Consider the following 26,120-nt stretch of genomic DNA (forward strand, 5'->3'; position numbering starts at 1 on the left):
TTCCACACCCACATTCTCTCTCCCAACAGAAGAGCCGTGAATGGATCAAAAACCATAAGCCCAATTGTTGTTTTATGGATTTCTTTTATTTCATATTTGTTGCCATTTGAAGAGAAAACGACACACCTCCACTTGTTCTGAGTGATACAATATTTCCTTCAGAATAAAGCATATGTTCAAGTTCACATGGGCATTTGTTTGACCCATATGAAACAATTGCATTATTTAAGTCTTTGCACATGATACGTTTTGACAATAGATGGGGATGATAAGTTGTTCATCTATCCTCGTACAGCAAACAGGGAGTTGGGTTCTCAAACGAAACAAAACCTCTGATATCTTCAAGTCTAATGTCACTTCCTAATAGATCAAATGGGGTTTCAGATATAAAAATGAAACACTTTATAATCGTCAAAAGGTTAAGCATTAGGCAAAACATTTCATAAGAGGCAAGTTGAAGAATATACATTTGAATTCAACCGTAAAAGAAACCTGCATGGGCTTCTACAGCTACTACTAGAATTAATTAACCTTGCCATGTGAATGTGATGATAGCAGCGTCAAGCAAAAGTGGCTAGAGGACTAGAGTGAATCTGGTGAGGTGAGACTTCACAGTTATCCAAAATTAATTCCAGTTTGAAGGCAAATATTCTATTCTACTCTAGTGGAAATCACATCAAGTGTCTCCGCATTCAAAGGTGGTAGATATGTAAAGCTTGTTTTACTGTAGACTAAATTGTCAGAAAGAAAGGAAAGTGAGAATACAAGTGTACAACAAGCACATGACAGCTTACAAAAGGGTGGTAAAACCGTGCATTGTGAATGACGAGGTGAAGCTGCATTTGGTACATCTTACCGTCAAAGTTTTCTTAATTTTTTAGTATAATTGAACATTATACAATTTATTTATACTAGAATTCATCCAAACACTAAAATTTTGTATTCATAACAACACGAGTGAATTCATCCAAATAAAGAAGGTTAGCATTCATAAGATTGGAATGTATGAACTAGCCTTCCGAAAGAGAAACAGTAATGAAGGTTGAGAAACATGTTGCAGTTCAAAATCATAAAGGCAAATTTCTTAAAAATCATCATCATCCTCCTCAGCAATATGCTTTGCGAGTTCCTGTTCCTGTTGTTGCCTCTCTCTCCTTTTTTCCGCACTTTCCTTCTCCTTTTGTGTGTTTGGTGGATAACGCAAGGCTCGAACTGCTTCATTGTGCATGTTAAGGCAGAAAGCAATCCTGGAATGGAAGGCTATTTGAGGCTCATTGGTAGAATAAATATCACCAGTCTCTTTTGACACCATACAACCATTTGCATGATCCAATGTAGCATCTATCGCACCATCACGGATAGCCTTTGCAACAATGCTTTCAGCATCAGCAACCGGAGTTTCAGAGTTCAACCTCAATTTTTCAGCAACATCAGCCAGCGAAATGCGTGAATAAGAGATACTGATATTGCGTAATCCAGTCCTAATGACATTATGGCGCAGGCGGACTATGAGATTGTGTGTCTTATCAGTACTGAAAGTGCTAGCAAACTTCTCCGCAACAGTCCTAAAGAGCTCCAATTCTCCAATCCGTACAGCCTGAAAAAGTTGTGCCAAGAAGTAAATATTCATTGATCATGCACAATGGCATCAAAGCCTTAAATTTTGACACCATACAACCATAAAAATTCGAACAAGTTGTTTTACAAGTTTGTTTATCCTTAAATAAGCATTAACCATCAACAAACCAGACATACATTTGTCAGCTCAAAATAAGGCCTCAAAGCCTTCTCCATTCCTTTCTGCATAAAGACAGTCCTCTCAGGTATTTCCCCCAACAGCAGACGGACTAATATAGCCCACTTGTTACACTGAATTCTGAAGCCCCTAGCTGCAATAGGAGCCTTACGAGCAGCCTGTAGCAGACTCTCTTTTGCATCGGTATACTCTAACTGAATTGTTCTAATCTTCCCTAGGTAGAAGAGATATCGACAAAACTGCAGAACAAAAGATGTATCATCAGACATGCCTTGAATAGTCAACTGCGCCCATTTTAGGACCTTAAATGAACTGCAGTGGGTTGGATCATAAAAATGTTTGAACTTGAATATATATATATATATATATATATATATTCAAGTTCAAAACTTTTGAAACAAGATGCATACAGTAGTAACTCACCCATCCAAATAAAGACTAAAGGTAAACTGTGTTGATTTTCAAGCAAGACTTAATAACAGACAAGAAAGGGAAAGATGAAAGGAGATGACCATTGCAAGATATACCCTAATGGATCAGTTCAACAAGCAATAGAGTAACACAAGATCTACCTGCTGGTTCGAGTGTGCTTCAAATCGTGGTGCCTTAGACCTCAACTTCTCAGCTTGATCATAGAGGTTATAATGGAGATAATTACGCAACAACAAGTTTAGAAGTGTTTCCTGCATTATGCCAGTAGATTATGCATTAGCTCCAATATCTCTTACCATAAACAACCTCTAAATTGATTGATAACAAACCTGACCAAGCTCATCATGGTGTAGTGTAGCAATACGATGCAAGGCAAGGAGATTGCTGCAAGTAAAAGTACGTAAAGGATTTAGTTAAATGATTAGACTCTTATTCAGCTTCCTTAACTCTTCTGAAAGTTTCATTTTAACATGGAAGATTTATATTTACACATGTAAGCACACAAGAAGAGTAGGAACCATAAAGAAGACAGCTGGCTACGAATATCTTACCCACGAATTTCAGCAAGGTCACCAGTGAGCTCATAACTATAGGAGTAATAGAAGTAAAGTCTGGATGCTAGGACATCTAGAGTTCTTCTGTTTAGGGTCTTGAGCCGATTAATACTTGCTGAGGAACAAGCTTTAGCCTGAAAGAAAAGTAGAAAATGAAGCAAAAGAACCTCAGCAGTTTAACGAAGTGAATTTGGCTCATAAAGGAAAAAGATAACACAAATTCATGAAAACAAGTCAGACCTCATCATATTTTTTCTGGTCAATAAGAAAAAGGAGAACAAGCAAATAGCAGTACATCTCAAGCTCTGGCAACAAGTGTTTTGCAGGAGTCTGAACAGCAGATGTTGCAGTATCGACTTCCATGTCATGCTCATCTTCCTACAATCATATTTAATTCAGATGCAATACTAGGGACAAAAAATTCCAAGTTAAAATTGAAGAAACTAGAATAACTTGCACAAGAGAACTTCTAACATGCCACAATACAACATTCAAAGATCATTACCGCCATAAAAGAATGTTTCTTCCTAATTCTAAATTTAAAGTTTCCAACTATATTCAAAGATCCCAAAATACACAGCAATCGTCATCAGAAAGGCCAAACCACCCTAAAGACGCCTCTATAAAATCGTTGTTCAATACCACATTAAAGTTTTACACCTTTATTTGAGAAAATGCCACTTTCTCTATTTCTACATTATGTAATATCAACAACACATAAAAAATAAAATACCACTAACATGCAAAACCCATTCTACGATAGCTAAAGAATACCACCAGTACATAAGTATTTCAATAATTTTAATTAAATAGCCTTGCAATGAGCTCAATATCTATCAAAAGCCAGGCAAAAGCTTCATTAGCTCCTAGAGAAGAAAATAGTGAAAAAGTTGAGAAATTTACCTTAGGAAGAAACGAGGACAATCTGGCATGAGACTCAGAACCAGGCTGCAGCGCAAAATCAAGAAACGCAGAGAGCAGAGGCGCCGTGAGCTTCCGCCTCAGCCCGAATGTAAGGCGAACGGCACGGACTATACGGCGAACCTCCTTAGTATGGGAACCAGTCTCGATAAGGGAAGCAATCTCTTTCAAATCTACAAATACAAATTACAAACCAAAAAATTAAAGAAAAAATAAAAAAAGAGAAGAAAATAGGAGAAAAGAAACCGGAAATTGGAAAAGAGGGTTACGCTGCAAAGTGGAGGGAAGAGCAGAGAAAACGGAATGAGAAGCAGTTGGATGGTCTTTCATCTCCACATCTTGAGTCATCTTTGCCGAAAGCCCTAGACGATCGCAAAAGAGATGAGTAAGAGGCGAGCAGCTGGATCTAGGGTTCGGATTTGGGAATCGCTACTGTAACTTGTTTTCTTTAGTATCGATAGCAGATAATTGGTGCCGCCTTTCCCTGTTCCTTTCTTACACTCTTTTCTTTCTCTTCAAGCCAAGAATTTCCCCTTTTTTTATTTTATTTTAAATATACAAACAAACAAACAAAAACATGCTGGTATTTATTCATTTTATTAAACTAAAAACTCAAATATGTTGATTTTATTTTCAAAAATGACGGTAACAAAAATTAAATTAGCTGAAATTTTTGTAATAATTATCGAGGTTGATTAAATTAATAAAAATATAATATTTTAATTGTAAGATTTAAGCTCAAAATCGAATATTTACTTGTAAAATTTTGATAAATTTATAAATTTTAAATTAAGATTTGAATACAAATTGAATACTTTAAATGTAAAAATTACATTTTATAGTTAAATTAATAAAAATAGAATATTTTCCGTTGTAAAAATTTAAATTAAATTTATTATACCAGTCATTTGAAAGTTGACTCGTAAAATTCAGTTTAAAGTTTGCACAATAGTGAAAGAAAAAAAAGCTAGCTACTGAAATCTAGCAAATAATAAAGGTAAATTTTATCGGTCAAATATAAGTTACAATTGTTCAAACATATCAGCCTTGGCTACATGATAAACCCAAAAAAAAAAAAAAAAAAAAAAAAAAGAAGAGTATCTGCCCCCTGTGACGTGAGGCAGCTGCACTAGAAACCAAGATGCAACTATGCTAGTCTACCATGACTACCGATAAACATGGACACTTCCTAAAGTTAAACTGCTAGTGATTAACAAAGAAGAAAAATTGAACACACCCTAAAGCTAAAATGGTTGTAATGACTTCATAGGAAAAAAATAAATAGAGGACAACATAACAAATCATAAACATATAACTTGACATGCATTCGACACCATCATTTTCATTAGACTGCCACCACCTCATGCAGCTGCCTGGCTCGGTCCATTTGATCTAAACCCACGACCCCTTCCACGATATCCTCTGCCACGGCCACGTCCTTCAAGAAGCAAATAGACAGGACCATCAGAAACAATATTCATATGTACAGCAATCATAAAACACTTATCACTTTCTTCTGAAGGCAATTGGCATAAAGTTTACTTATTCTAATTACCACGCAATAGAAAATTTCCTATCACAGCAAGTCCCCCGCCAGGTCATCACCAAGTTTATGATTGCATTCTCATTAACATTTTTTTTATGCTACATCATTTTGTATGTATTCAATATCATTTTGTTTCTTGTTGTTCAAATCGCAGCATGATATGAAAGCCAATATTTTTTAGTGATTACAGATACATACCACAGCCCACAAGAAAAAGTAATAGACATACTAAAACTTTGTAAAAATAAACAAATAAGAAGGGAAAAAACCCACCACGGCCACCTTGGGGAGGGCCTTCATAATTGTACCCTCCATCTTGCTGCCTATCAAACTGAGGTCCATTGTATCCTCCACGTCCACGGCCACGGAAACCACGTCCTCTTCCTCGACCTCTACCCCTAGCATAGCCACGATTGCGGTCCCAGCCTCCATCCTCATATTCAGCAGAGACAAAACCATTCCCTGTAGAAGAAAGACACCAAATATTGAATAAAATATTCCTCATATAACCTTCTATAACATTCAGAGCCATGGTAAAACTCATGCCCCTAAGGCCTAACACAACAAAAACAGCTAACAAGGTGCATCTCAATATTCAAAATTGGCATACCTCTACTCCTTGGCCTTCCTCTACCACCACGGCCCCTACCACGGCCATTAGGTGAGCCCTCTGCCAAACAAAAAGAAATCTATAAAAAGAAATATGGGCATCACAGAAAAACAGTGCAGATAATGAAATGTGTTCCCACCTCCTTCCTGATCAATTTCTATGGATGCCTTCACCTGATCAGCTGGTAATGGAGGCTGATACCTGGATGAGGGAGCAATTCATGAGTCACAGGCACAGGCATCTTTAAGAAATTCATTCAACAAAAACAACAAGCCTCACAACATCAAACCACCACTAGCATAGAGCACAAAAACTTCCATAAGCTAAAACTTTCTATTTTCCAACATACGTAAGAAAGAAAACTAAACATGCATAGACGTAATGAAGCTAAAACCAACTTATTTCATATTAACAAAAACTGCCCGATTGACCTTATTTATAATTAAATATTTCAAAATTCATCAACACTGAAGACACCATGCAAAGGAAAGTATAATGGGACACAATACACTTTCATCAGTAACAAGTATAGGAACGTACCCGACAGAGGACGTATTCAGTTCTTTTTTTGAAAGGGTTATAGTGATCATTGACACATGCCTTGTGGTCTCCAATCTGTCATAATTTAACAAAGGTTACTAAAATTCTCCAAATAAGCAGATTTAAGGCGCATAGAAACAACAAAACAACAACTGTTCATCAAGATAAGGTTTATATAGCTATTACGGAAGAAGTCCTTCCTCCAAAGGCTCCCACATATCTGTTATATCCGTGGATCCAATCGATGTAATCTGATGTAGACCGGCAATTCTTCTCTGTATAAGAAGTAAATAGAGCATATTGTCAGCCTCCTCAACCAAGAATCAAAAAAGATAAAATCCATTCACCCAGGCAAGTGCACATCCATAAAAACACCTTAATTAACTCCACAATAGTCACAGTCTTGTTGATGGCTCTTCCCATTGCCTTAAAGACTATTTCATTCGAGCCCCTTTCCTATAAAAAAACCATTACAAAGAGTTATTAAATAACATCTCTGGTACATATTTCTCAGAATAATCAAACACCCAACTCAAATAAAGGCCTAAATACGCAGAACTTAAACCCAAAAAAAAAAAAAAAAAAGAAAGAAACCTGGAGCAGAGTCATGGCATAAGTGATATAACTACGCATCCGGCCTTGACTCGTAATCCGAATCTCATTCTCGTCAATGGGTGTCTCTGCTTTCGGCTTCTCTACTCTCTGGTAACGATCCATCTTTTCTCCACCCAAAAATCAATATTTCAAACCCCAGATAAAAAAATATATATATTTGTTAAAAATTAAAATTACAAAACAGAGAAGAGTAAAAAAAAAAAAAAAGTGATGGGATTAGAGGAGTGAAGAGACAGAAGTAAAAGGAAAAGGGAAGTGGGGGCTTCGGTGTTAGATCTGAGGAAATACCTTTAATGGGTTGTTAATGGAGTATCAAAGGAAATATTGGGGGGGGTACGCTCCACCAAGAGAGAGCCCTCTTCTACGGCTTATTTTTCTTTCTTTCACGCCCTAAAGCCACTCTTTTGACATGTCTCACGCTATTTTATATCTCCCCACGCTGCACGCTTCTAAAAACTGCCCTAACCCACCCCTTTTATCCGGTTCACCCCGGTTCCTTTTCCTTTGAACCCTAATTTTTACAATTTGCAAAAACATTCCAAATTTTTGAAATTTCCTCTGTTACTCTTTTTTTTTTTTTAATTTGATTTAACAAAATAAAATCTCATTTAATAGGTTTTGAAAACTATATGTAACATGGTTATATGTTCTCCCAACAGTAATAATCTTTGATTAATGCTTTAGTAAATTTCTTTACCTTTGTTATAATTTTGTTGTTTGGTACTATCATGTTATATTAAATTATAAATTAATGGAAAATTTTTCCAAAATTTTCAATTAAAATTTATCCTTTTCTTTCATAGTATCATGAAAGAGTTAGACAAAATATATAGTTTCAAGTTGGAAGTCAATAAAGGTTTAGTTTGATATTATTGTAACGATTTAAAAAAATATGATTTATAAATTTTGATAAAAAAATAAAAATGAAAAAATTATTAATTTAATAATTAAAATTCATAATCACTTTTTTATTGTATAATTTGATCATTAAATTAACAAATTTGTTATACTTAACCTTTCTCATTCTTATTAGATATTGTTGTGAAAGTATTATTTGTGCATAAAATACCTTAAAAATGTATAAAATTAAAAAAAATAAAAATATTGGAATAAAAAATAATTTTCTCTCAAAAGTGCATTTGACCTGCAAACGTACTTTAAAAAGAAGTTGTTGGATTTGGATTGCAAAATCAAATTATTTTGAGTACAAAGCTGAGCTTTTTAGCCAAAAAAAAAATAAAAAATTGCATTGTACATGCAAACATACTTCAAAAAGAAGTTTTTGAAACTTGGATTGCAAAACCAATTTATTTTATTACAAAGCTGACAAAGAAACAAACCTTTTTAACATTAAAAAAAAAAAAAAAGTTCATGCCTCAATCCAAAACAGGGGCAAAAGTAAGGCACCATGTATTAGACCCAACTCAAACTCCTGTATCCGCTTCTAGCCTGTTCTATGGTCAGATTTATGAATAAACAAAGAAAGTAAAGAATAATGATACACGTAATCTACTTTTATTATGTATTTTCCACATCATTAGTCATTAATTTAGCAAAAAAATCCACTTGTGAAACTCTCAAATCACTGGCCAATTCAGTGGGTGTACATTTTTAGTTAGCAAAATCTTTTGGTCTTAACATGCCTTTATACGTCCTGAACAGAGGAGCTAAGAGGTCTGATTGGGTTGAATTTGTATATTTATTCAGGTTTTGTTTAATTTAATATTTTGAATTTCAAAATTTTTTAAATTAAAAAAATAAATCTCAAGTTCATTTATTAACTTTAATTTATATAATAAAAATATAATTAAATTAAGTTTAATGATAGTAAATTTAATTCATTATATATAAATTAAAAATTAAATTAAATTCAATAAAATATATTAGTTTTATTTTTAATTTATATATATGTAAATTAATTTTTATATAAAATCACATATATATATATATATGAATTCGATCAGATTAGATTGGGTTAATTTTTTTTTTTTTGTCCAAGATCCTATTTGAAATTTAAATTGGTTTAAAAATTATATCCAAGTTCTTTTAACGAGTTTTAATTTTTTATTTTCAAAATTTAAATGAACCTTAAATTTGGATAAATAATTTGATCCTTGAATAGGTCTAATCTTCAAAAGCTAAATCCTTCGATAAAATAAGTGCGGCTAATCGTCTCTCTTTCTGCCCTGTGCAGCAAGCAATGGATCAATGAAGCTTCTCCATGCTTTATAATCTAGTGGGGAGTCAGAATCAGGCAATGCAAATCCGTTGATGTCGAAAGAGGGTGTCCCGAACACCCCTCTTGAAGCTTTATACTGCATCTCAGAAGATAATCACAATGTTAATGGCACGTACAAAGCATAGCAGAGATAGAGTAGAAGTAATAATGAAACTGCATGTGCATTAGTCCATGAAAATAAGAGATTGATCACAGATGACACCATGCTAAAATGATGCTTTGGATATAAAATAACTCTGTACTGTCATACTATGCATTTGATTGCACTATCACTGGCAACATTGAATCTACAATGTTGGAAGGAAGAATAAGGGAGTGAGCTGCAAGGTAAGGTGGGCACAGAGCAGGATGAAAGGGAAAGCACCGACCTCGATCATCTTGAATATTGCTTGGAGTGCTTGAATATATCAAACATGGAGAGAAAGAAATCACAGGTTGTACAGGAATACAAAAAAGACAACTGACCAAGTGTTTGATCAAGCAAAGGCCGCTGTTAGGAATCGATTAAATGGTCTGCATACTGCTGACTCAGTGAAGAAGGATTTGTGTGCTGCTTGGAATATTAACACCAATATATTGACTGCTGTGTAAATACTGAATGATAGTGTATAGTAGCGTAGCTATTGGAAGCTGATTGTGTGGGATATAGTTGCATTGGAGCAGAACTCATCTTTCTTTGGATAAATAAATCACAGCCTATCCAAAAAAAAAAAAAAAAAAAAACATTGAACCTACAAGAAACAGGAAGAGAAAGGAAAAGGAAGAGTTTTTCTCTATCCAGATCAGGTGGGGAAAGGATTTAACTTGAAAGAAACTCTTGTTTTAAGATCAGTCTTGCTGTCAGCAAAACCTGATGCAATTGCAGAATAAGAGGAGTTCCCAACTGCTTCTGTTGTGAACTTTATAATCTCATTCAGAACAGCAACTCTCGAGTCTCGACTTGTTGCATGTTTGGGAATTGTAAAAATCTCTCCTGTTAAATAATTGTACCCACCAAGTTCAGTGTCCAATAATCCAAATAAAATCAAACATGTATGCAATAACACATGCAAATAAATGTGGCTAATTGATAGTCATATGGTCGTGTTAAATGTCAAAGCTAAAATTGATTTTGAATTTCCATTTGAACAACAATGCAAACGTTCACTTATCAGCCACAAACTGTTTCTCAAATCTACCTTTATGGCTTTAACATGGAGGTCAAGATTAACTAGAGCATGAACACCAAACCTCGGAGCCATCAGGGACAGAGAGCTTTTGCAATGCATAATATTAAAGCTAAAAACGCAGTTGAGAATCTGAATGATATAAAGTGCTTCAAAAACGTATCACTAACAGAAAGGTACACGTCAAATATGAAGAGAAACTAACAATAGCAATCCAATAGAAGCAGCTTTAAAACTACTAAAAGAAACAGTTTATCATGAAGATCAAACATTACTAAATATATTTAAAAATTAAAATCAAAATGAAAAGAGGTGAAAATAAAACATCTGAACCTGATGCACAAAGAAGTACTCCAACAAATGGAAAGTATCACTAGGATTGAGCAGGTTTACAATGTGCAAGGCACGGGAAGTAGCAGATGCATGGTCATGTTAACTGCAATTTCCAATACCCAAACCTCTCAAAAGCCAAATCGTTTTAAGAACAAAACGAAAATCCATCAAACCAAACTCACATCAAAGTCGTCATAAAGAAATGATTTTTTAGCAGGTTTCAATGAAAACAACAGACCAAGTAAGAGGTTTTCCAAGGGAGATATGTTAAATTCAAAACCAATTTGTTAAAGCCAGACACTTTTCCCAAATAACTATTAAAACAACAAGCCAGGATGTTAAAAAAAATAACACTCAATTAGCCATTGGAGAGGAAACCTTCAGTCAGCCACCGAAATCAAGATACGATATAGCACTGGAGGCTATCCAAATGGGTGACCGGCTCGATTGAGACCAAACAATCCCCTCGCCGCACCGAACCGGGGGTCTGGTCAACTCCAAATGAACCCTTAACGATTTTGGTTCCTTTCTGATGTCCATGAGCCGAACTTACCGGGCCATACTAGTTTTTTTAAATGTGGCCCAAAGTTTAGCCCATCAAGCTGAAAGTAATACTGACGTGGCAATATCAACGCCCACTGTACGGAAGCTTGCCTTTGCAAGTTGCACCGATGTCCTTATAAGGAGGCGTCTGGTTCAAATTTTGGGCGGTGACGACGAGCCATGACGAGGCAAGCTCTGCAATTTTTCGAAAATCTGAATCGTTCAATCCTTCCTTGCCTGAACTCAGCCATAGCATCTCTATCACAAACCAGGCAGGCTCATGCTTATATACTAAAATCTGGAGTTTGTAATGATGCCCTTATTTCGACAAAACTCATCTCACAATATGCTAATCACCGTTGCTTTGCCGAAGCAGATCGTCTCCTTAACTCAATATCTGAGCCATCTATCTTTTCCTTTTCTGCTCTCATTTATGCTCTCAACAAGTCCAATCTTTTCAACCAATCGCTTACTGTTTTCTCTCGCATGCTCTCTCATGGTATTTTACCGGATAATCATGTGCTTCCAAATGTTGTCAAGGCTTGCGGTAAATTATCGGCCTTCAAATTGGGCAGGGAGGTTCATAGCGTTGTTTGTAAACATGGGTTTGCTTCAGATTCCGTTGTTCAGTCTTCTTTGGTGCACTTGTACTTAAAAAGTGATCGGATCCGGGATGCTCGGGATGTGTATGAAAGATTGCCGGAAGGGGATGTGGTTACTTCTAGCGCTTTGCTTTCAGCTTATGCTCGTGAGGGTTGCGTTAGTGAGGCAAAAGAAATCTTTTATAGGATGCAAAGTTTGGGTTTGGAACCCAATTTAGTGTCTTGGAATGGTATGATTACAGGGTTCAATCAAAGTGGAAACTATAATGAAGCGGTCGTCATGTTTCAGGAAATGCATTCGGAAGGGTTTCAGCCTGATGATACTACAATTTCAAGTGTTCTTTCTGCTGTGGGCGATTTGGAGAGGTTAAATATAGGGATTCAGGTTCTTTGTTATGTGATCAAACTGGGTCTTTTGCATTGCAAATTTGTTATTTGCGCTCTTATTGATATGTATGGAAAGTGTACATGTGCAGGGGAGTTGATGAAAGTGTTTGAAGAGACGGATGAGGAGGTTTTGGATGTAGGTGCTCGCAATGCTTTAATAACTGGACTGTCTCGAAATGGTCTTGTTGATGTAGCATTGGAGACATTTGAGAGATTTAGAGCACAAGGGAGGGAATTGAATGTAGTAACCTGGACATCAATGATTGCTGGATGCTCACAAAATGGGAAGGATATTGAAGCATTGAGGCTTTTCAGAGAGATGCAGAGTGCAGGGGTGAAGCCAAACTCTGTAACAATACCTTGCTTGCTACCAGCTTGTGGAAATATTGCAGCACTGATACATGGAAAAGCAGCTCATGGCTTTGCCCTCAGAACAGGAATTAACAATGATGTTCATGTTAGCAGTGCGTTAGTTGATATGTATGCTAAGTGTGGAAGAATCCATTTGTCTCGGCTTTGTTTTGATAGGATAGCAAACAAAAACTCAGTCTGTTGGAATGCAATTATGGGAGGTTATGCAATGCATGGTAAGGCTAAGGAAGCTATTGATATTTTTCATTTGATGCAAAGGAGAGGGCACAAGCCTGATTTTATTAGCTTTAGTTGTGTATTATCTGCTTGCAGTCAGGGTGGTCTAACAGAAGAAGGTTGGCACTTTTTTAATAGCATGTATAAAGACCATGGAATCAAAGCAAAAATGGAGCACTATTCCTGCATGGTAAACCTTCTAGGTCGTTCTGGAAAGCTAGAAGAAGCATATGCCATGATCAAGCAAATGCCATTTGAACCAGGTGCCTGTGTCTGGGGAGCTTTGCTTAGTTCTTGTAGGCTTCACAATAATATTAGTTTAGGTGAGATTGCTGCAAGGAGTCTCTTTGAATTAGAACCAACCAATCCTGGAAATTACATCCTTCTTTCCAATATATATGCGTCTAAGGCCATGTGGGATGAAGTAGATGCCTTAAGAGATGTCATGAGGAGTAGAGGCATGAAGAAGAATCCTGGTTGCAGTTGGATTGAGATCAAGAACCAAGTGCACATGCTTCTTGCAGGAGACAAATCACATCCTCAAATGACTGCGATCATTGAGAAGTTGTATAAATTGAGCATGGAGATGAAGAAAGCAGGTTACCTCCCAGATACCAACTTGGTGTTGCAAGATGTGGACGAGCAGGACAAGGAGCAAATCTTATGTGGGCACAGTGAGAAGTTAGCAGTTGCCTTTGGCCTTCTGAACACTCCTCCTGGCTCTCCCCTGCAAATAATAAAAAATCTCAGAATCTGTGGTGATTGTCATGATCTTATAAAATTTATATCTGGCTTTGAAGGGAGAGAAATATATGTCAGAGACACAAACCGCTTTCATCATTTTAAAGATGGAGTTTGTTCCTGTGGGGATTATTGGTGAAAGATTTTATGGCTGCCCAAGTTTTAGTCGATAAGCCATCTTTACTCTTGAAAATACTGAAGCAAATTCAACCAACATTGCTTTGGAATGAATCCTACTTATAAAGCTGGTATTGGTTGTAAATACACCAAAACACCTCAGTTGAGTAAACTAAACGTTGTCTTAAAATGAAGATAAACATCTAGTCTCAGTTTCCTTTGAAGCCTAAAAACATCATGATGGATATCTTAATTCAAATTGATGATACTGTTGTACTGTTTGTGGGTGCTTTGTCCTTCATTTCGTGCTTGTTGGTGTAACAGATTACAACCCTCTTGTCACTATTTGTGCGGACCTCAATCTTCCATGCTCTTCCTTTGGTGCTCAAAGAAAAGTATCAGGACATCTGAGCTTTTACGGAAACATGCTCCACCTTGGCTGGCTTCACTTCTGCTATCCTGTTATTAGGAGGCAGCTTGTAGCCTTATTGGTAGTGACTTTGATACTGTGTACTGCAGCACTATTAGGCCTGGAAGGAACTTTCACGTTGAATAGATAGTTGGAACTTTAGTTCCCGTCGTATGCCCTCCCGTGAGCACAACACCTAATTAACGTTGGAAAGTGCTATCTTGGAAAATTGGAATATGATTTTAAGTTAGCTGTTAAAGCAACTGTTACTTGTTCGAGAATTAAAGTTCTTTGCAGCAAAATACTTCAATTGATATGTAATTTATTCTGATTCTTGACCAAGAAAGGGAGGGTTGCTCTCAAGTGCTGCTAGGTGCTAATATAAATTGGATACAGTTTGGTGGCGGGGACCTTGCTACTGCTGCACGGGTAAATTTTCCCTGGAAATTTTTGTCAGTTCTTTTATTTCCATGTTATTGAAGTTCCATTGTATAGATGCTGTGATATTATGATCACAATTTCTACCAATTTTTAGCATGAGTCTAATGTTCTTAATTTGTGAGTAACTACCACATTACCACTCTTTTGTTTGCTTGCTGAATTTGCAGGTTCGGATTTCATGTGATTCTCAAGTCAGGAAATGGATCCTTTTTCTAGTTGGTGCTTAGGGTATGCTCAAACTTTTGTCGACAATGTAGAGTTATCTGTCTGTGACTCTTGACCTGTCTCCAGATGTGAAATCAAAATCATATATCATAGGAAGATTGGATAGTGATCAAGAAAAGCTTAAAGCATCTTGGTAGCTTGAGATAACCATATTTTATACCGGCATTAGGACTCCAACTTATTCATATTTGCTATAGTGATCGGAATTATTACTCTCAAAAGGTAATCCTTTAAAACAGACATACCATTTTTTATTAAGTACGTATGAGTGGGTGCATTGGCTTTATTTTTGTGATATGCAGCTGTTATTGCAGAGGCAAACTTAAGCTACAAAATGCAATGATGATGTTGATAAAATGCTGTAATGGATGAATTGTTTAATCTTATCTTTGAATGGGGCCACATTTAATCAATTAATAAGTGTCATATCCTGTTTATCACCCAGTTTGCTTCGTTAAGTTCATGACATCTGGGGACTAGTTCTGACTAATTTTCTCCTTGTTTGCAGGTCCACCGTTAAAGATATAAAGTTAAAGGAATATTTTAATCCTCTTCTTTCTTTTTGAAGTTGTAAAACTTTGTATGTTATCTTCATTTCATATATGAATTGTCGATGTTCATCATCTGAAACTTGTCAGGGGGACTGAAAACTTTGTTTTAGTAGGAGCCTTTCTTTCATCTCAGAGCCAAGTTTATATCTGTTGGCTACTGGCCCACAACTCTGATTAATTACATTGGTTTTCTACATTAAAGTGCAAGGGCCAAGGCGGCCCAAGCAAGTCTTTTGCACATCCAATTCATTGACAATTTGACATAACGCTCGTCAATACGAATAGCTGTCCTAAACCCTCTCCATCACCTAAGAGGCTAGGACCTAACAATATTGTAAGCAAACTCAAAACAACAATTCTTTTTCTTGGTTAGCGTTTGGGGCAAATGGTTAATGAAAACACCAATTGGAGACAACATTATATTGTAGTGTTGTTTTAATGGATGCAATGATATTTGCAAAATCATGGGATATGGCCTATCCTCAAATCTAATCTTTCAATACCTTTTTAGCTGATAATCCAATTTAATATAACGAGTTAGGTGATAGGGTCCCATTCTCCACAGTCGAACGCATAATTATTTATTAAAAGTTTATATAATTCAATGGGCCATACCAAATCTCACTACCAATCATTTTCTCCCTTCTAAGCCAAATTTCTGCTACAATTCAGCCACCACCTAAGGCTCAGAGGCCAGAGCACCCCCCCCCCCCCCTTCTTCCCCCAGCCACAACCCTGATCAGGTGCACAACATTTCTTACCACTCAGCCATAGTTCTCCCACGCACCAAACACAAAAGTAAGCCCTGTGCCAAATGTGTGTTGGTCTTATTAAATCGAATTATTATGACATAGTAAAAAGGAAAAATATAAATAAACCCAACTGTAAACTCGTCAGTGCCGCTTGGGATCCTTTTTGCTTGTCTGCCACGATACGCATCATCTCTAAAACCGCTAACAATTCCATTTTCTTCTATTCCCAATATAACCGCTACCACCCCAATCTCACACCAAGCCATCCTAGGCTCCTTCCCAAGAAGAACCCCCGTCCCCCCCCCCAAAAAAAAGAAAAACTTAACACTTTTCCATAAATCAGCTGACTATTATGCGCCATGGAGCGCACTACACCCTTCCGCCTCTCCTTTGTCCTTCTCCATCGCCCTCCCTAAACACCTCCGTCGGCACCAGCAGCCACCACCACCACCACTCAATGCTGGTTTCTGTTTTCTTAGCCCTTTTTCTTCCATGCGCTGGCATGAGTATGGTTTTCATTGTTTATATCTGTCTTTTATGGTATGCTACGAACTATCGGACTGATAATTCAGGGTCGTTAGCGGTTAAGCAGGTGGGTGAGAAAGGGTTGTCTGTTTCAGAGCTTGAGAAGCTCCCGAAGGTTACAGGGAAGGAGCTTGTGTTGGGGACTGAGTGTGCGGTTTGTCTCGATGAGATTGAGGCTGATCAACTAGCTAGAATGGTTCCCGGTTGTAATCACGGGTTTCATTTGCAATGTGCTGATACTTGGCTTTTGAAGCATTCGGTTTGTCCTGTTTGTAGGGCCACGCTTGAGCCTATGTTGTTCGATCCTTCCGATGATAATCCCTGCTAAAGCCTTAACTTCCTTCAAAAAGAAACAAAGGTTTTCTTTTTAAGAGTATAAAAGGTCAGTCTTCGATGTTTGTATGAAGGATAATTTTCCTAGGAAAGAGAAGATAGATATATGTTCATCTAAGTTATTTCACTTTCCTGCATGTATGGGTTTTCTCTTTTTTATTTATATTTTGCTGGTCAAATTCATTTTCATTGATATTGTACATGACATGGGTTTCTGCTGGGTGGGCAAAAGTCCTCCATACTTGAGGAGCTTGCTTTTTTGCCTTTTTTTTGGTGTGGAAGTTGAAAAAGGAAGATGATGATTCAAAGGGAAAGCAAGAAAATTTTGATATAGAATAATTAAAAGTAAAGACACATGAATTGGCATGGGTGCATACATGTCAGCACCAACTACTATTAGTACTTGAGTCAAAACCTATAGCTTTTAGGAACCGTTTGATATAGATACTTCTTTTTGTTCATGCTTTGGTGAGTTGGTTGATCACCCATTTGATCAAAATTCGATTCTAAAAAACAGCAAATGTTCTAAACTTGAAGTATCAGGGGATATTCTAGCCGGTGTGTATGTTCTAAACTTGCAAGCGAAGCGAAGCATTTACGTCTATGGACGCCAGCCTGCATCAATATGGTAATGCCACGTTAAGGGGGACAAATCCCTTTTATTGATTTCATATTTTATAAAGAATATTATGAGATTACAGAACAGTCCTTGAGGTTCTCCAAATTTCCCAGATGGTCCCCCGTGTTTTGTGCGTGAAGATTGAAGAGTGACTGGTGGCAGGTTGGTGATGCATGAAGTATTGCAATGGCAGGGCAGCTCACCGACTGCTAATACTAGCAGTATCTCACTGTCTCAGCTGTCTATTTTATATACACACGGTTCTTGAGATTTGTCTCTTTTTAAAAGAAGAAAGCAAAATATGAAAGGAAATTAAAAAAAAATATAACAAAATTTTCAAATAATTATATGTTGATGTTAATTATGGATTAAATTAAGATTTCAAATCGTAAAAATTAAAAATAATGTCAATTATTAAAATTGTTATAGAAGGATTAAATTTACATTTTAAATTAAGTATAATTATTGATAACACAATTTAACCAACTTAAATCATCTACATTTATTAGGCAATTTAATTGCCATCTGACCAAGACTCCACCTTTATATATCTTCCAATTGTTACATATTACCTAAGCAGCAATAAGAGGTGAGAGTAATAGAAAATTTATATTATTAAAGTGGTTATTAAGTTACTGATTAAAATGTAGAATCATTGGGTATTTTATATACAATGTTAAAGTTATAATCTATTTTATATTTAAAAGTAAGCCCCGAGTGCTATGGACCTAGTAACTTACACATGGTGGACGAGTTATTTGCTCCTTATGTGTTATTTAAAAAAAAAAAGAATTAATTAAAAAATCCAAGAAAAAAGTTTATTTATTTCTAAAATTTCATAGGACATAATAGGAGAAATATCCCACATTGAGAATATGATGTTTAAGGCCAAAATCAACAATAAGGTAAAAAAATGGTGTAAGGGAAGGTCCACATGCCACACTTATGACAATTTCTCTCAAAATCTTAACCTCACATTTATCGAAACTTAAAAATGAACAATAATAATACCAAAAAAATAATAATAATACTGCAATGATTTTGAGGTAAAATGAATATGGACAGTTTTGCTTACATGGCTATGTATGCCTTTCAGCTGTATTATTAGTGAGTGGTGACTCCCACCACCTTCGATTATTGGCTATGAATAAATAAATAAATAAATTTATGAAATTTGAAAACAATTATTTTATTAGGTAATTAAGCATTTGACAAAATAAAGACCGTCACTTGCATGTTTTATGGAATTCGAATTTCACGAATTTGAACTTATAAGAATTATTATTTAAATCTGGCATGTTATAGTCATAAAATTTCAATTAAATTCAAATTTAATTATTTAATTAAACATTTAAAATAAAATTTTAAATTAAAGTTGTGCGATTGTGCATACATCGTTACTTTTTTTTACTCATCATGCTGTGATTCGTAAGTTGACCCAACTTAAATAATATATAGTTATATGGGCTTGATGAGAAAAAAAGTGGGCCTGGTTTGAATTTAAAACGACTCAAACATAGTCCAAGCAGCTCACAAAGTCGTAATTTATCAACCTAGGATGGAACATGGAAGTCGCGATATCTAACGAGTTTTATTAAAACACTAATCGTTTTAAATACAGAGAGCACGTGCGCAGCATGTAGACGTGAAGTTTGTAACAAAGGCTGTAGTTGGATTGAAATCGTGATTCTTTATTAAAAAAACGAATATATATATATATATATAAAGAGATCATTTATAAAAAAAATTAAAAATTTTGAATAAAATATTAAATTTAAAATTCTTAAGACAGCAGTAGTCATATAATTTTTTCAATAAAATATTAAATTTTTAATTTCAGATTCAAAATTTAATCTCTCCTGACATCAAATACCAAAAATAATCTAATAATCTTGTTTAATATTGTGGCGAAGTATGGTACTCGGGGTGCGTGAACCGGCCCAAATGCCTCCACTGCTTTTTATTAGGGTGTTTAAATCCCAGGCCATGGTTTAGATGGCAAGTTTTAAAGAAGATGGCAAGAGTAAAATAAACATCCGCAAGAACAACATAAACAGGATGTTTGTGGATGTATAATCGAGGATTAGCATATGACAATTTAAAATTAATTAATTATAAGTAAAAAATTTCAATATAAATATAAAATTATAAAAAATTAAATATCTATTAAATATAAAATAATATTATTTTAATAAATTTCATCACTTATAAATAAAAATAAAAAAATTATCACGTGATAATTTTTTAAAAAAAATAATAATAAATTTTAATTTTAATATTATATTAAATATTTAGTTTAAAACTAATTCATTCTAAATGATATATCTCAATCTAAGTATAAAATTACAAAAAAATTAAATATCATTAGAAGGAAGGTCACATCACTTTAATAACATACTTATTCAACTATTGTTTTTTGTTTGTGTGTTGATGTTGTTGCTGGTTTTAAAATTGTATCATTATCTATACAGTTTGTGCACTTTGAGAGACTCGCCTATTTCACTGTTGTTGTTAAACTGTTAAGCTTTGGTTTGGTTTGGTTTGGTTTGGTTTTGCTTTACATCCAAAGTAACACAAAAAAAAAAAAAGCTTAACTTTCCCTATCTTTTCCTCGAGTCATTTACATGAATGAAGTAGTACCAGCGTGTTACCAAACATACGTACTATGCGACACGTGTTCCAAAAAGAACCTGACACGAACGCCGATGTGCTGTCTCGTAGCTCACGAGGTTCAAACCAAACAGCGATTGGCAGCAGCTGCCTTTTGCTTTTACTCAGTTCGATACGGCAGTGTGTTTGACACGTGGGCTATTGCACTGCGACGTATTGTTGGGGGCTATTGTGGTGGGACCCAATTTCTGAGATTCGAATAATTGAAATCATTGAAGCAACCCAACAACTACCCCTATGGATCATGTGACACTTGTCCTACTAGCCTTACAGGTGGCCTATTCGTACGGTCCCAGATATTTTTCTTCATGTTGTACGATAAATTTGACCCAGCTTTTATCGGCGAAACTGTTTTTAGCAGTGAGCTCGGCCATTTTGGTTAAAGAGATTTTGTTTTAATAATAAAGAAAAAAATCTTGAAATTATAAAATTCCAAGTTAAAATCATCGTGCATGATTTTGTATTAATTTTATCTCACGATGATCGATTTATCTATTTGAATTAATTAATTAACTTTTACAACCTTGATGCCATTCGACCAGAATATATTCTATTTAAAATGGCTTGATATTGAGTCAGGACTTATTGCTGAAAATTACAAGTCAAATTATGCACAACCGGAGGCAATTAATCAAAGGACAAGCTAATTCTCCAAGGAGAAGTTAACATTCAGGTTTCTGAATATATTATAGTAGAATGAGAATTGTAAGGTTTCTGTAAACATCTTTACAAGTGCCATTCCCTTATAAAGATGAGGCAGGTCGGAGAAAGCTGTCAGCATGGCAACATTTTACAACCTGGCTGCTGCTTTTCTTCAACAATTTCTATGCCTTTCTTTCTCTATCTCTGTCCTAAACTTCCAATCCGGTCGTATTATTATCCAAAAAGAAATGGGGACCCTTGGTACCTGCCAAAGTTCAAATCTTACACCTTTGCATTGGGTAAACTGTTCTATATTTTATTTTTAATTACTCTGTGATATATCTTGCCTTGAAATGAATAGCTAAATTAAAATTATAGAGTAAATAGAGAGAGCAGGGTAGAGAGACAGGTGTCCTTACGTTTGTTTAGCTTTCGCAACATCAATTCAAAGTCTTTATGACGACACGTGACCTAGACCATAGCTTAGCAATGCTGGCTTGGGTTAACCTGCTTTTTTCTCCAAAGCCAATGTGTCAAACCAAAAAGTCATACGCGTGGCTGATGACGGACCTGACCAATTAAATATGGGTCGTTCATATTAATAAATCAGTCGGCTCCGCATGGACCGCAGCATTATTGTTAATGTACATGAGCAACAGTGTTGGAGTTCTCTCATGACAATTTTGGAGTGAGTGAATGCTGATGGAAGATGGGGGTTTAATGGATGCTACAATGATGCGTAAAGAATATGGTTCCAAGGAATATAAGCATTGGAAGCATTGAAGAGTGAAGAGCCTGGTCATTGACTTAATCTGGACACGCAAACGAAGAGAGAGAGAGAGAAAGACTGGTGATGAAGGAGATGAATTTGGACGATAACTCCAACAGCCTGGTTCAAACTGTGACAAACGGTGACTCTGAGAAGATTTCGACATCTAGATTCTCTTCTCTTTTGGCTTCTAAAGATCGTGATTATCTTCTGTGCTCCAGGGAAGCTGAAGCTGATCAGGTTTCCTTTTCTCTCTTTTTCCTTTTTATGTAAGGAAAATATCTAGCAACATCCCTTGGGTTTTTGTTAGCAGTACTACCAGGCTGATACATGGGTTGTTTTCTTCTTTACTGAAACATTTGTACTTTATCTTTTTAAGTATCTAATATTTTATAATGTAAAACTTAGTTGTGGCCTGTCGGTCGGAGATGAAAGCATGCACTCGCTTTTGGCCTAACTCACTCATGGCTTCATTTCAATCATATTCTTCCGAACCTTTCTAATCTATAGATCGTCATAGATCGACTACTTTTCTATCTTTTCTTTTTCCATTTTCTTCTCTAGCTATACTTCATACTGAAACTACATGCACATCTTCCAGTCGGATCTTCTATAACTGTTATTACTATTTAGTATTATTCTAAAAAATTATCCACAAAATAAAACCTAACAATGATTATAACTTATTTTATTAAAATACTACTTATACAAAAAAACTATTATTATCTACCTGTGAAGAGATTTGTTTGGTAGCAAGTGACTGCCGGAAATACCAGACAGATGGCTGGTGGCGGGTAAGTTAGTTGGTCTACTTCGGGACGAAAATATAGAATTACTCCAATAATCAGCAGTCTTAAGAACTTAGCTCTTAGTCATATTAAATAATTTTTATTTTGGAAGAGAGAGAGGGAAGTTCATTAGGGTTTTGAAATGGCAAGAAACTCAACGGCTAATGCTCTTTCTTCAGTACAATATAGTTTTGTTTCATCTATGTTGACATCTGGCTTTCACTCTTGCTCAATTTATATAGGATAAGGTATAAAGGTGGGTTAGTTTAAGGACCATGGATCCTCACCAAATTCTTTGGTTATGTCTAGCGATGGAGTAATTAAGTTAGTATTTGGAAAATATTGTATATTTCATGTATTAGGTGTATTAATTTAGTTCGATTTGTGTTGAGTGATTGGAATGAAGAAGAGATCTAACATATTATTTCCAGGAACTTTGGTTCGCAAAAGATCCAATTAAACCCATCTCCCCATATGTTAAGTTATGATATAAATTGTAGATATGATACTCATCTGGGAATATTATAGCTCCACTAAAAATGAAGAAACATATGGGATTGTTTGATAGAACTTGTTACTTGAGTAGATCTTATGTTATTTCAGTAGTTGTAGTTTGTTAACTTGTTAAGCTGATAATGATGTTGATTTAGTTTTGAAAGGAAAAAATTTTGGGTCTTACGTAATTATGACAATTATAAGGTGAATCTTTTAACATATGCTGTTACTTTGGTATGGAATCACATTAAATCAGCTGGGATTGAGAATTGAAAGACGGTATAAGATGCATAATGATAATGTGTAACCCTCTTGTCGGCTGTCGAACATTGCCCGAACAAAATTGGTGAAGAAATATTCTTTGCGGTGTTTTTGTCGTGGTTATGTTGCTCTTGTGGGGAAGGCAACAGGGAATGAGAGTGGGATGCTGGGCTAATTCAAACCCCACTCCATCCTTCCCCCTTTTCTCCTCCTTTGCTAGGTGGTGGTGCCCTAACAGTACTCCTTGTTACGACTAAAGTATGACAAATATGCCTGTCTTCATCAATATGGGTTCCCACACTGCTGTTGTGCTGTGAACAACTAAGCTGGGAGGACATGCAGCATTACTATTCATCGCTTTAGCCTCACATTAACGCTGTATATAGCTGAACGCGTGGCATATTATCCTTACAATACCGCAAAGCAGGTGGCACATCACTTTCAAATTTTGTGGGTTTCTAGGCTTGATTTTTTGCGGAATGGTTTCTTACATGTGCTACTTTCCTAGTTAGTATGTATGTTCTCTGTGGTTTTAAGTACATTTCCTTAGATGAAATGTAGAAGGGTCATTGGTGCGGGCTCATGACGGAAAAGGGTAGTTGAGAAATTGTGTTTTGTTTGTGGAGAAACAAACTTGAGTTTTCATTAGATCTGAATGGCTCCAATTTGACCTTTCATTATTACTTGGTTTCTTTACAGCAGGTGAAAATTTCGGATCTTGAGGGCAAGGTGATTGGGATTTACTTCTCAGCTAACTGGTATCCACCATGTAGAAATTTCAATCAAGTAATGATTGATGTCTATGAGCAGCTGAAGAGCAATGGGTCTAATTTTGAGATTGTGTTTGTGTCATCCGATGAAGACTTGGATGCCTTCAACAGTTACCGCGAAAGCATGCCATGGCTTTCGGTTCCATTTTCTGACTTGGAGACAAAGAAGGCCTTGAACCAAAAATTTGAAGTTGAAGGAATTCCTTGCTTAGTTATTTTGCAACCAGATGATAATAAGGATGGTGCAACTCTCTATGATGGCGTAGAACTTATTTACCGGTATGGCTTCGAAGCCTTCCCATTTACCAAAGAAAAGTTGGAGGAATTGCAAAGGGAAGAGAGGATGAAGCATGAGAGCCAGACGGTGAACAAATTACTAACAAACCCTGAAAGAGACTATATTTTGGGTCAAACCACAACTAAAGAGGTCAGTGCTGACATCTTCTCAAAGGAATAGCACTATGTTGTTTATGGCTTCGTTTTCAAGATCTTGGTGATAATAATTAATGATTGGATGAGGTTTACATGTAGTTGATGAGAGAGTATTTATGACTGTCTCTTTTTGATTGCATGGAATGCATCCCACACATTTCTAGTCATGTATGCATGCATTACACTCTGTTTACTTGCACTAAAGAAATTTCACTGTTTAGTTATAATTCGTCCCCACAACTGTTGTCTGCTTTAAGCAATCATGCACCCTTTTTTTTCCTATTTTATGAGAACAGAAATCAAAATCATACTTTTTTTTTTTCTCTTTTAAATATATATTATATCCTAAAATGGTTGTTCTTTTAGAAGAATTTAGGGTTTCATTAATTAACTTAATGATTCTATTCTTGTGTTCATAAATAGTAGAGCTTTAAGAAAGAGAATCTTATTCTAGGCATTTGACTATGGTGATTCTCATCTAATGGGGAGCACAAGAATGGCATGCCCAGGACCATGCTTGAATGCGTAGCTTCGATATGAGGATTTTGAGATTAATGCACCTTATTCAGTCCTGATTAAATTGTATATATTTCCTTTGCAGGTGCCAGTTGATTCCTTGATAGGTAAGACCGTTGGACTCTACTTCTCAGCGCAATGGTGCTTTCCATGTGTTAAGTTCACTCCCAAACTGATATCCATCTACCAGAAAATCAAGCAAACTTTGAAAGAAAAAAGTGTTGAGGATTTTGAAATTGTTTTTGTGTCAAATGATCGCGATCAAAGTTCGTTTGACTCGTACTTTGGTACAATGCCATGGCTAGCTTTGCCTTTTGGAGACCCCACTATTAGAAGCCTTGCAAAATACTTTGATGTGCAAGGCATTCCTTGTTTGATAATTATAGGGCCTGACGGCAAAACTGTAACCAAGCAAGGTAGAAGCCTTATAAATCTTTACCAGGAAAATGCATACCCTTTCACTGATGCCAAAGTGGAGTTGCTAGAGAAAGAAGTGGAGGAGGCAGCTAAGAGCTTACCAAGATCTGAGTATCATGCAGGTCACCACCATGAGCTTACTTTGGTATCTGAAGGCACTGGAGGAGGGCCCTTTATATGCTGTGATTGTGACGAGCAGGGGTCTGGTTGGGCTTACCAATGTCTGGAATGTGGGTACGAGGTGCACCCCAGGTGCATGAGAGCTTTGCCCTCTGCAGGCTCAATTGAAGGCAGGTGACTTTGAGCTGGCGCTTGTGCTAATAATTAATTGTTGCTAATTGAGCTTTGATTAATCTGCTATAATCAGGATGATCAGACCTCCAGTTTGTTAATCTAGTGTAGGGATTGGCTAGCTTCCCTTCATCTATGTTCTATAAACTGTTATGTGGGTTTCTACTCGGAATATTATTGTAGCTAAAACAAGAAGAATGTGTATTCAAATTAGCTAGCATTGTAGTGGTTGGAAGGCGATGATCGTGCTTTTTTTCCCTTCTTTAGTCACTTGAACTAACGCACCTGCAATTGCTGCAAATTGAGTGATGTTCAGCTTGATTGTTGGCCTCAAGATAGATGAACCTGCCTGACTTTTACTTATGAGTATGTCAAATGAAGTCCCCTTGCTCAACAATCATATTGTTGGAGAATAAGTCTATATTCAGCCCATAAATTGGAAGAAAAAAAAACAATTGTAGATTTTGGATATGAGACAATAACTGTGGGATACAGTCCCTCCACATGGCCATGGCCCATGGGTA

At 36.0% G+C, this 26,120-nt stretch overlaps 5 protein-coding genes across 13 annotated transcripts; 3 read left to right on the forward strand and 2 right to left on the reverse strand.

Annotated features, from left to right (window-relative positions):
* Positions 1-917: 917 nt before the first annotated feature.
* LOC111312838 (PAM domain (PCI/PINT associated module) protein) lies at positions 918-4,222 on the reverse strand. 3 transcript variants are annotated; one of them, XM_022913496.2, is made up of 8 exons: positions 3,933-4,222; positions 3,646-3,836; positions 2,983-3,120; positions 2,740-2,876; positions 2,518-2,572; positions 2,329-2,439; positions 1,756-1,995; positions 918-1,597 (listed from the first exon to the last, which is right to left on the reverse strand). In XM_022913496.2, exons 1-8 carry the CDS (start codon positions 4,009-4,011, stop codon positions 1,085-1,087), a joined length of 1,464 nt encoding a protein of 487 aa, XP_022769231.2. In that variant the 5' UTR covers positions 4,012-4,222; the 3' UTR covers positions 918-1,084. The 3 variants fall into 3 exon arrangements, with proteins under 3 accessions (XP_022769231.2, XP_022769232.2, XP_089596787.1); XM_022913497.2 differs by lacking the exon at positions 2,983-3,120 and having other exon boundaries at positions 3,933-4,148; XM_089740661.1 differs by lacking the exon at positions 1,756-1,995 and having other exon boundaries at positions 3,933-4,148.
* Positions 4,223-4,645: 423 nt separating this feature from the next.
* On the reverse strand, positions 4,646-7,372 carry LOC111311426 (Alba DNA/RNA-binding protein). Its single transcript, XM_022910807.2, has 9 exons — positions 7,263-7,372; positions 6,954-7,076; positions 6,735-6,815; positions 6,546-6,634; positions 6,360-6,434; positions 5,959-6,020; positions 5,820-5,879; positions 5,483-5,671; positions 4,646-5,101 (listed from the first exon to the last, which is right to left on the reverse strand). The coding sequence occupies exons 2-9, from the start codon at positions 7,074-7,076 to the stop codon at positions 5,025-5,027; spliced, it is 756 nt and encodes a 251-aa protein (XP_022766542.2). The 5' UTR covers positions 7,263-7,372; the 3' UTR covers positions 4,646-5,024.
* Positions 7,373-11,125: 3,753 nt separating this feature from the next.
* LOC111312840 (Pentatricopeptide repeat (PPR) superfamily protein) lies at positions 11,126-15,448 on the forward strand. 2 transcript variants are annotated; one of them, XM_022913499.2, is made up of 3 exons: positions 11,126-14,528; positions 14,708-14,987; positions 15,274-15,448. In XM_022913499.2, exon 1 carries the CDS (start codon positions 11,436-11,438, stop codon positions 13,710-13,712), a length of 2,277 nt encoding a protein of 758 aa, XP_022769234.2. In that variant the 5' UTR covers positions 11,126-11,435; the 3' UTR covers positions 13,713-14,528; positions 14,708-14,987; positions 15,274-15,448. The 2 variants fall into 2 exon arrangements, with proteins under 2 accessions (XP_022769234.2, XP_022769235.2); XM_022913500.2 differs by having other exon boundaries at positions 14,708-14,768.
* Positions 15,449-16,067: 619 nt separating this feature from the next.
* On the forward strand, positions 16,068-17,832 carry LOC111311427 (E3 ubiquitin-protein ligase ATL23-like). Of its 3 annotated transcripts, none has more exons than XM_089768427.1 (3): positions 16,068-16,975; positions 17,464-17,554; positions 17,659-17,832. In XM_089768427.1, exon 1 carries the CDS (start codon positions 16,421-16,423, stop codon positions 16,919-16,921), a length of 501 nt encoding a protein of 166 aa, XP_089624553.1. In that variant the 5' UTR covers positions 16,068-16,420; the 3' UTR covers positions 16,922-16,975; positions 17,464-17,554; positions 17,659-17,832. The 3 variants fall into 3 exon arrangements, with proteins under 3 accessions (XP_089624553.1, XP_089624575.1, XP_089624501.1); XM_089768449.1 differs by having other exon boundaries at positions 17,470-17,554; XM_089768375.1 differs by having other exon boundaries at positions 17,470-17,832.
* Positions 17,833-21,648: 3,816 nt separating this feature from the next.
* LOC111312841 (putative nucleoredoxin 2) lies at positions 21,649-25,836 on the forward strand. 4 transcript variants are annotated; one of them, XM_022913502.2, is made up of 3 exons: positions 21,649-21,866; positions 23,870-24,367; positions 24,974-25,836. In XM_022913502.2, the coding sequence occupies exons 1-3, from the start codon at positions 21,711-21,713 to the stop codon at positions 25,601-25,603; spliced, it is 1,284 nt and encodes a 427-aa protein (XP_022769237.2). In that variant the 5' UTR covers positions 21,649-21,710; the 3' UTR covers positions 25,604-25,836. The 4 variants fall into 4 exon arrangements, with proteins under 4 accessions (XP_022769237.2, XP_022769239.2, XP_089596843.1 ...); XM_022913504.2 differs by having other exon boundaries at positions 23,873-24,367; XM_089740717.1 differs by lacking the exon at positions 21,649-21,866 and adding an exon at positions 22,033-23,597 and having other exon boundaries at positions 23,873-24,367.
* Positions 25,837-26,120: the final 284 nt, after the last annotated feature.

This window comes from Durio zibethinus, chromosome 1 (assembly GCF_047325235.1).
Source record: "Durio zibethinus cultivar Kanyao isolate XHJ-2024 chromosome 1, ASM4732523v1, whole genome shotgun sequence".
NCBI lineage: Eukaryota > Viridiplantae > Streptophyta > Magnoliopsida > Malvales > Malvaceae > Durio > Durio zibethinus.

Excerpts from the sequence above, each read along its gene's own strand:
- LOC111312838 (XM_022913496.2), bottom strand. The coding sequence starts at position 4,011 with ATGACTCAAGATGTGGAGATGAAAGACCATCCAACTGCTTCTCATTCC. Across the intron at positions 2,877-2,982 it reads ACCAGAAAAAATATGATGAG|GCTAAAGCTTGTTCCTCAGC; the intron begins GTCTGACTTGTT and ends CTTTTCTTTCAG. Across the intron at positions 2,573-2,739 it reads GACCTTGCTGAAATTCGTGG|CAATCTCCTTGCCTTGCATC; the intron begins GTAAGATATTCG and ends TTTTACTTGCAG.
- LOC111311426 (XM_022910807.2), bottom strand. The coding sequence starts at position 7,076 with ATGGATCGTTACCAGAGAGTAGAGAAGCCGAAAGCAGAGACACCCATT. Across the intron at positions 5,672-5,819 it reads AGGAAGGCCAAGGAGTAGAG|GGAATGGTTTTGTCTCTGCT; the intron begins GTATGCCAATTT and ends TTTCTTCTACAG. Across the intron at positions 5,102-5,482 it reads CCCTCCCCAAGGTGGCCGTG|GACGTGGCCGTGGCAGAGGA; the intron begins GTGGGTTTTTTC and ends TGCTTCTTGAAG.
- LOC111312840 (XM_022913499.2), top strand. The coding sequence starts at position 11,436 with ATGACGAGGCAAGCTCTGCAATTTTTCGAAAATCTGAATCGTTCAATC.
- LOC111311427 (XM_089768427.1), top strand. The coding sequence starts at position 16,421 with ATGCGCCATGGAGCGCACTACACCCTTCCGCCTCTCCTTTGTCCTTCT.
- LOC111312841 (XM_022913502.2), top strand. The coding sequence starts at position 21,711 with ATGAAGGAGATGAATTTGGACGATAACTCCAACAGCCTGGTTCAAACT. Across the intron at positions 21,867-23,869 it reads GGGAAGCTGAAGCTGATCAG|CAGGTGAAAATTTCGGATCT; the intron begins GTTTCCTTTTCT and ends GTTTCTTTACAG. Across the intron at positions 24,368-24,973 it reads GTCAAACCACAACTAAAGAG|GTGCCAGTTGATTCCTTGAT; the intron begins GTCAGTGCTGAC and ends TTTCCTTTGCAG.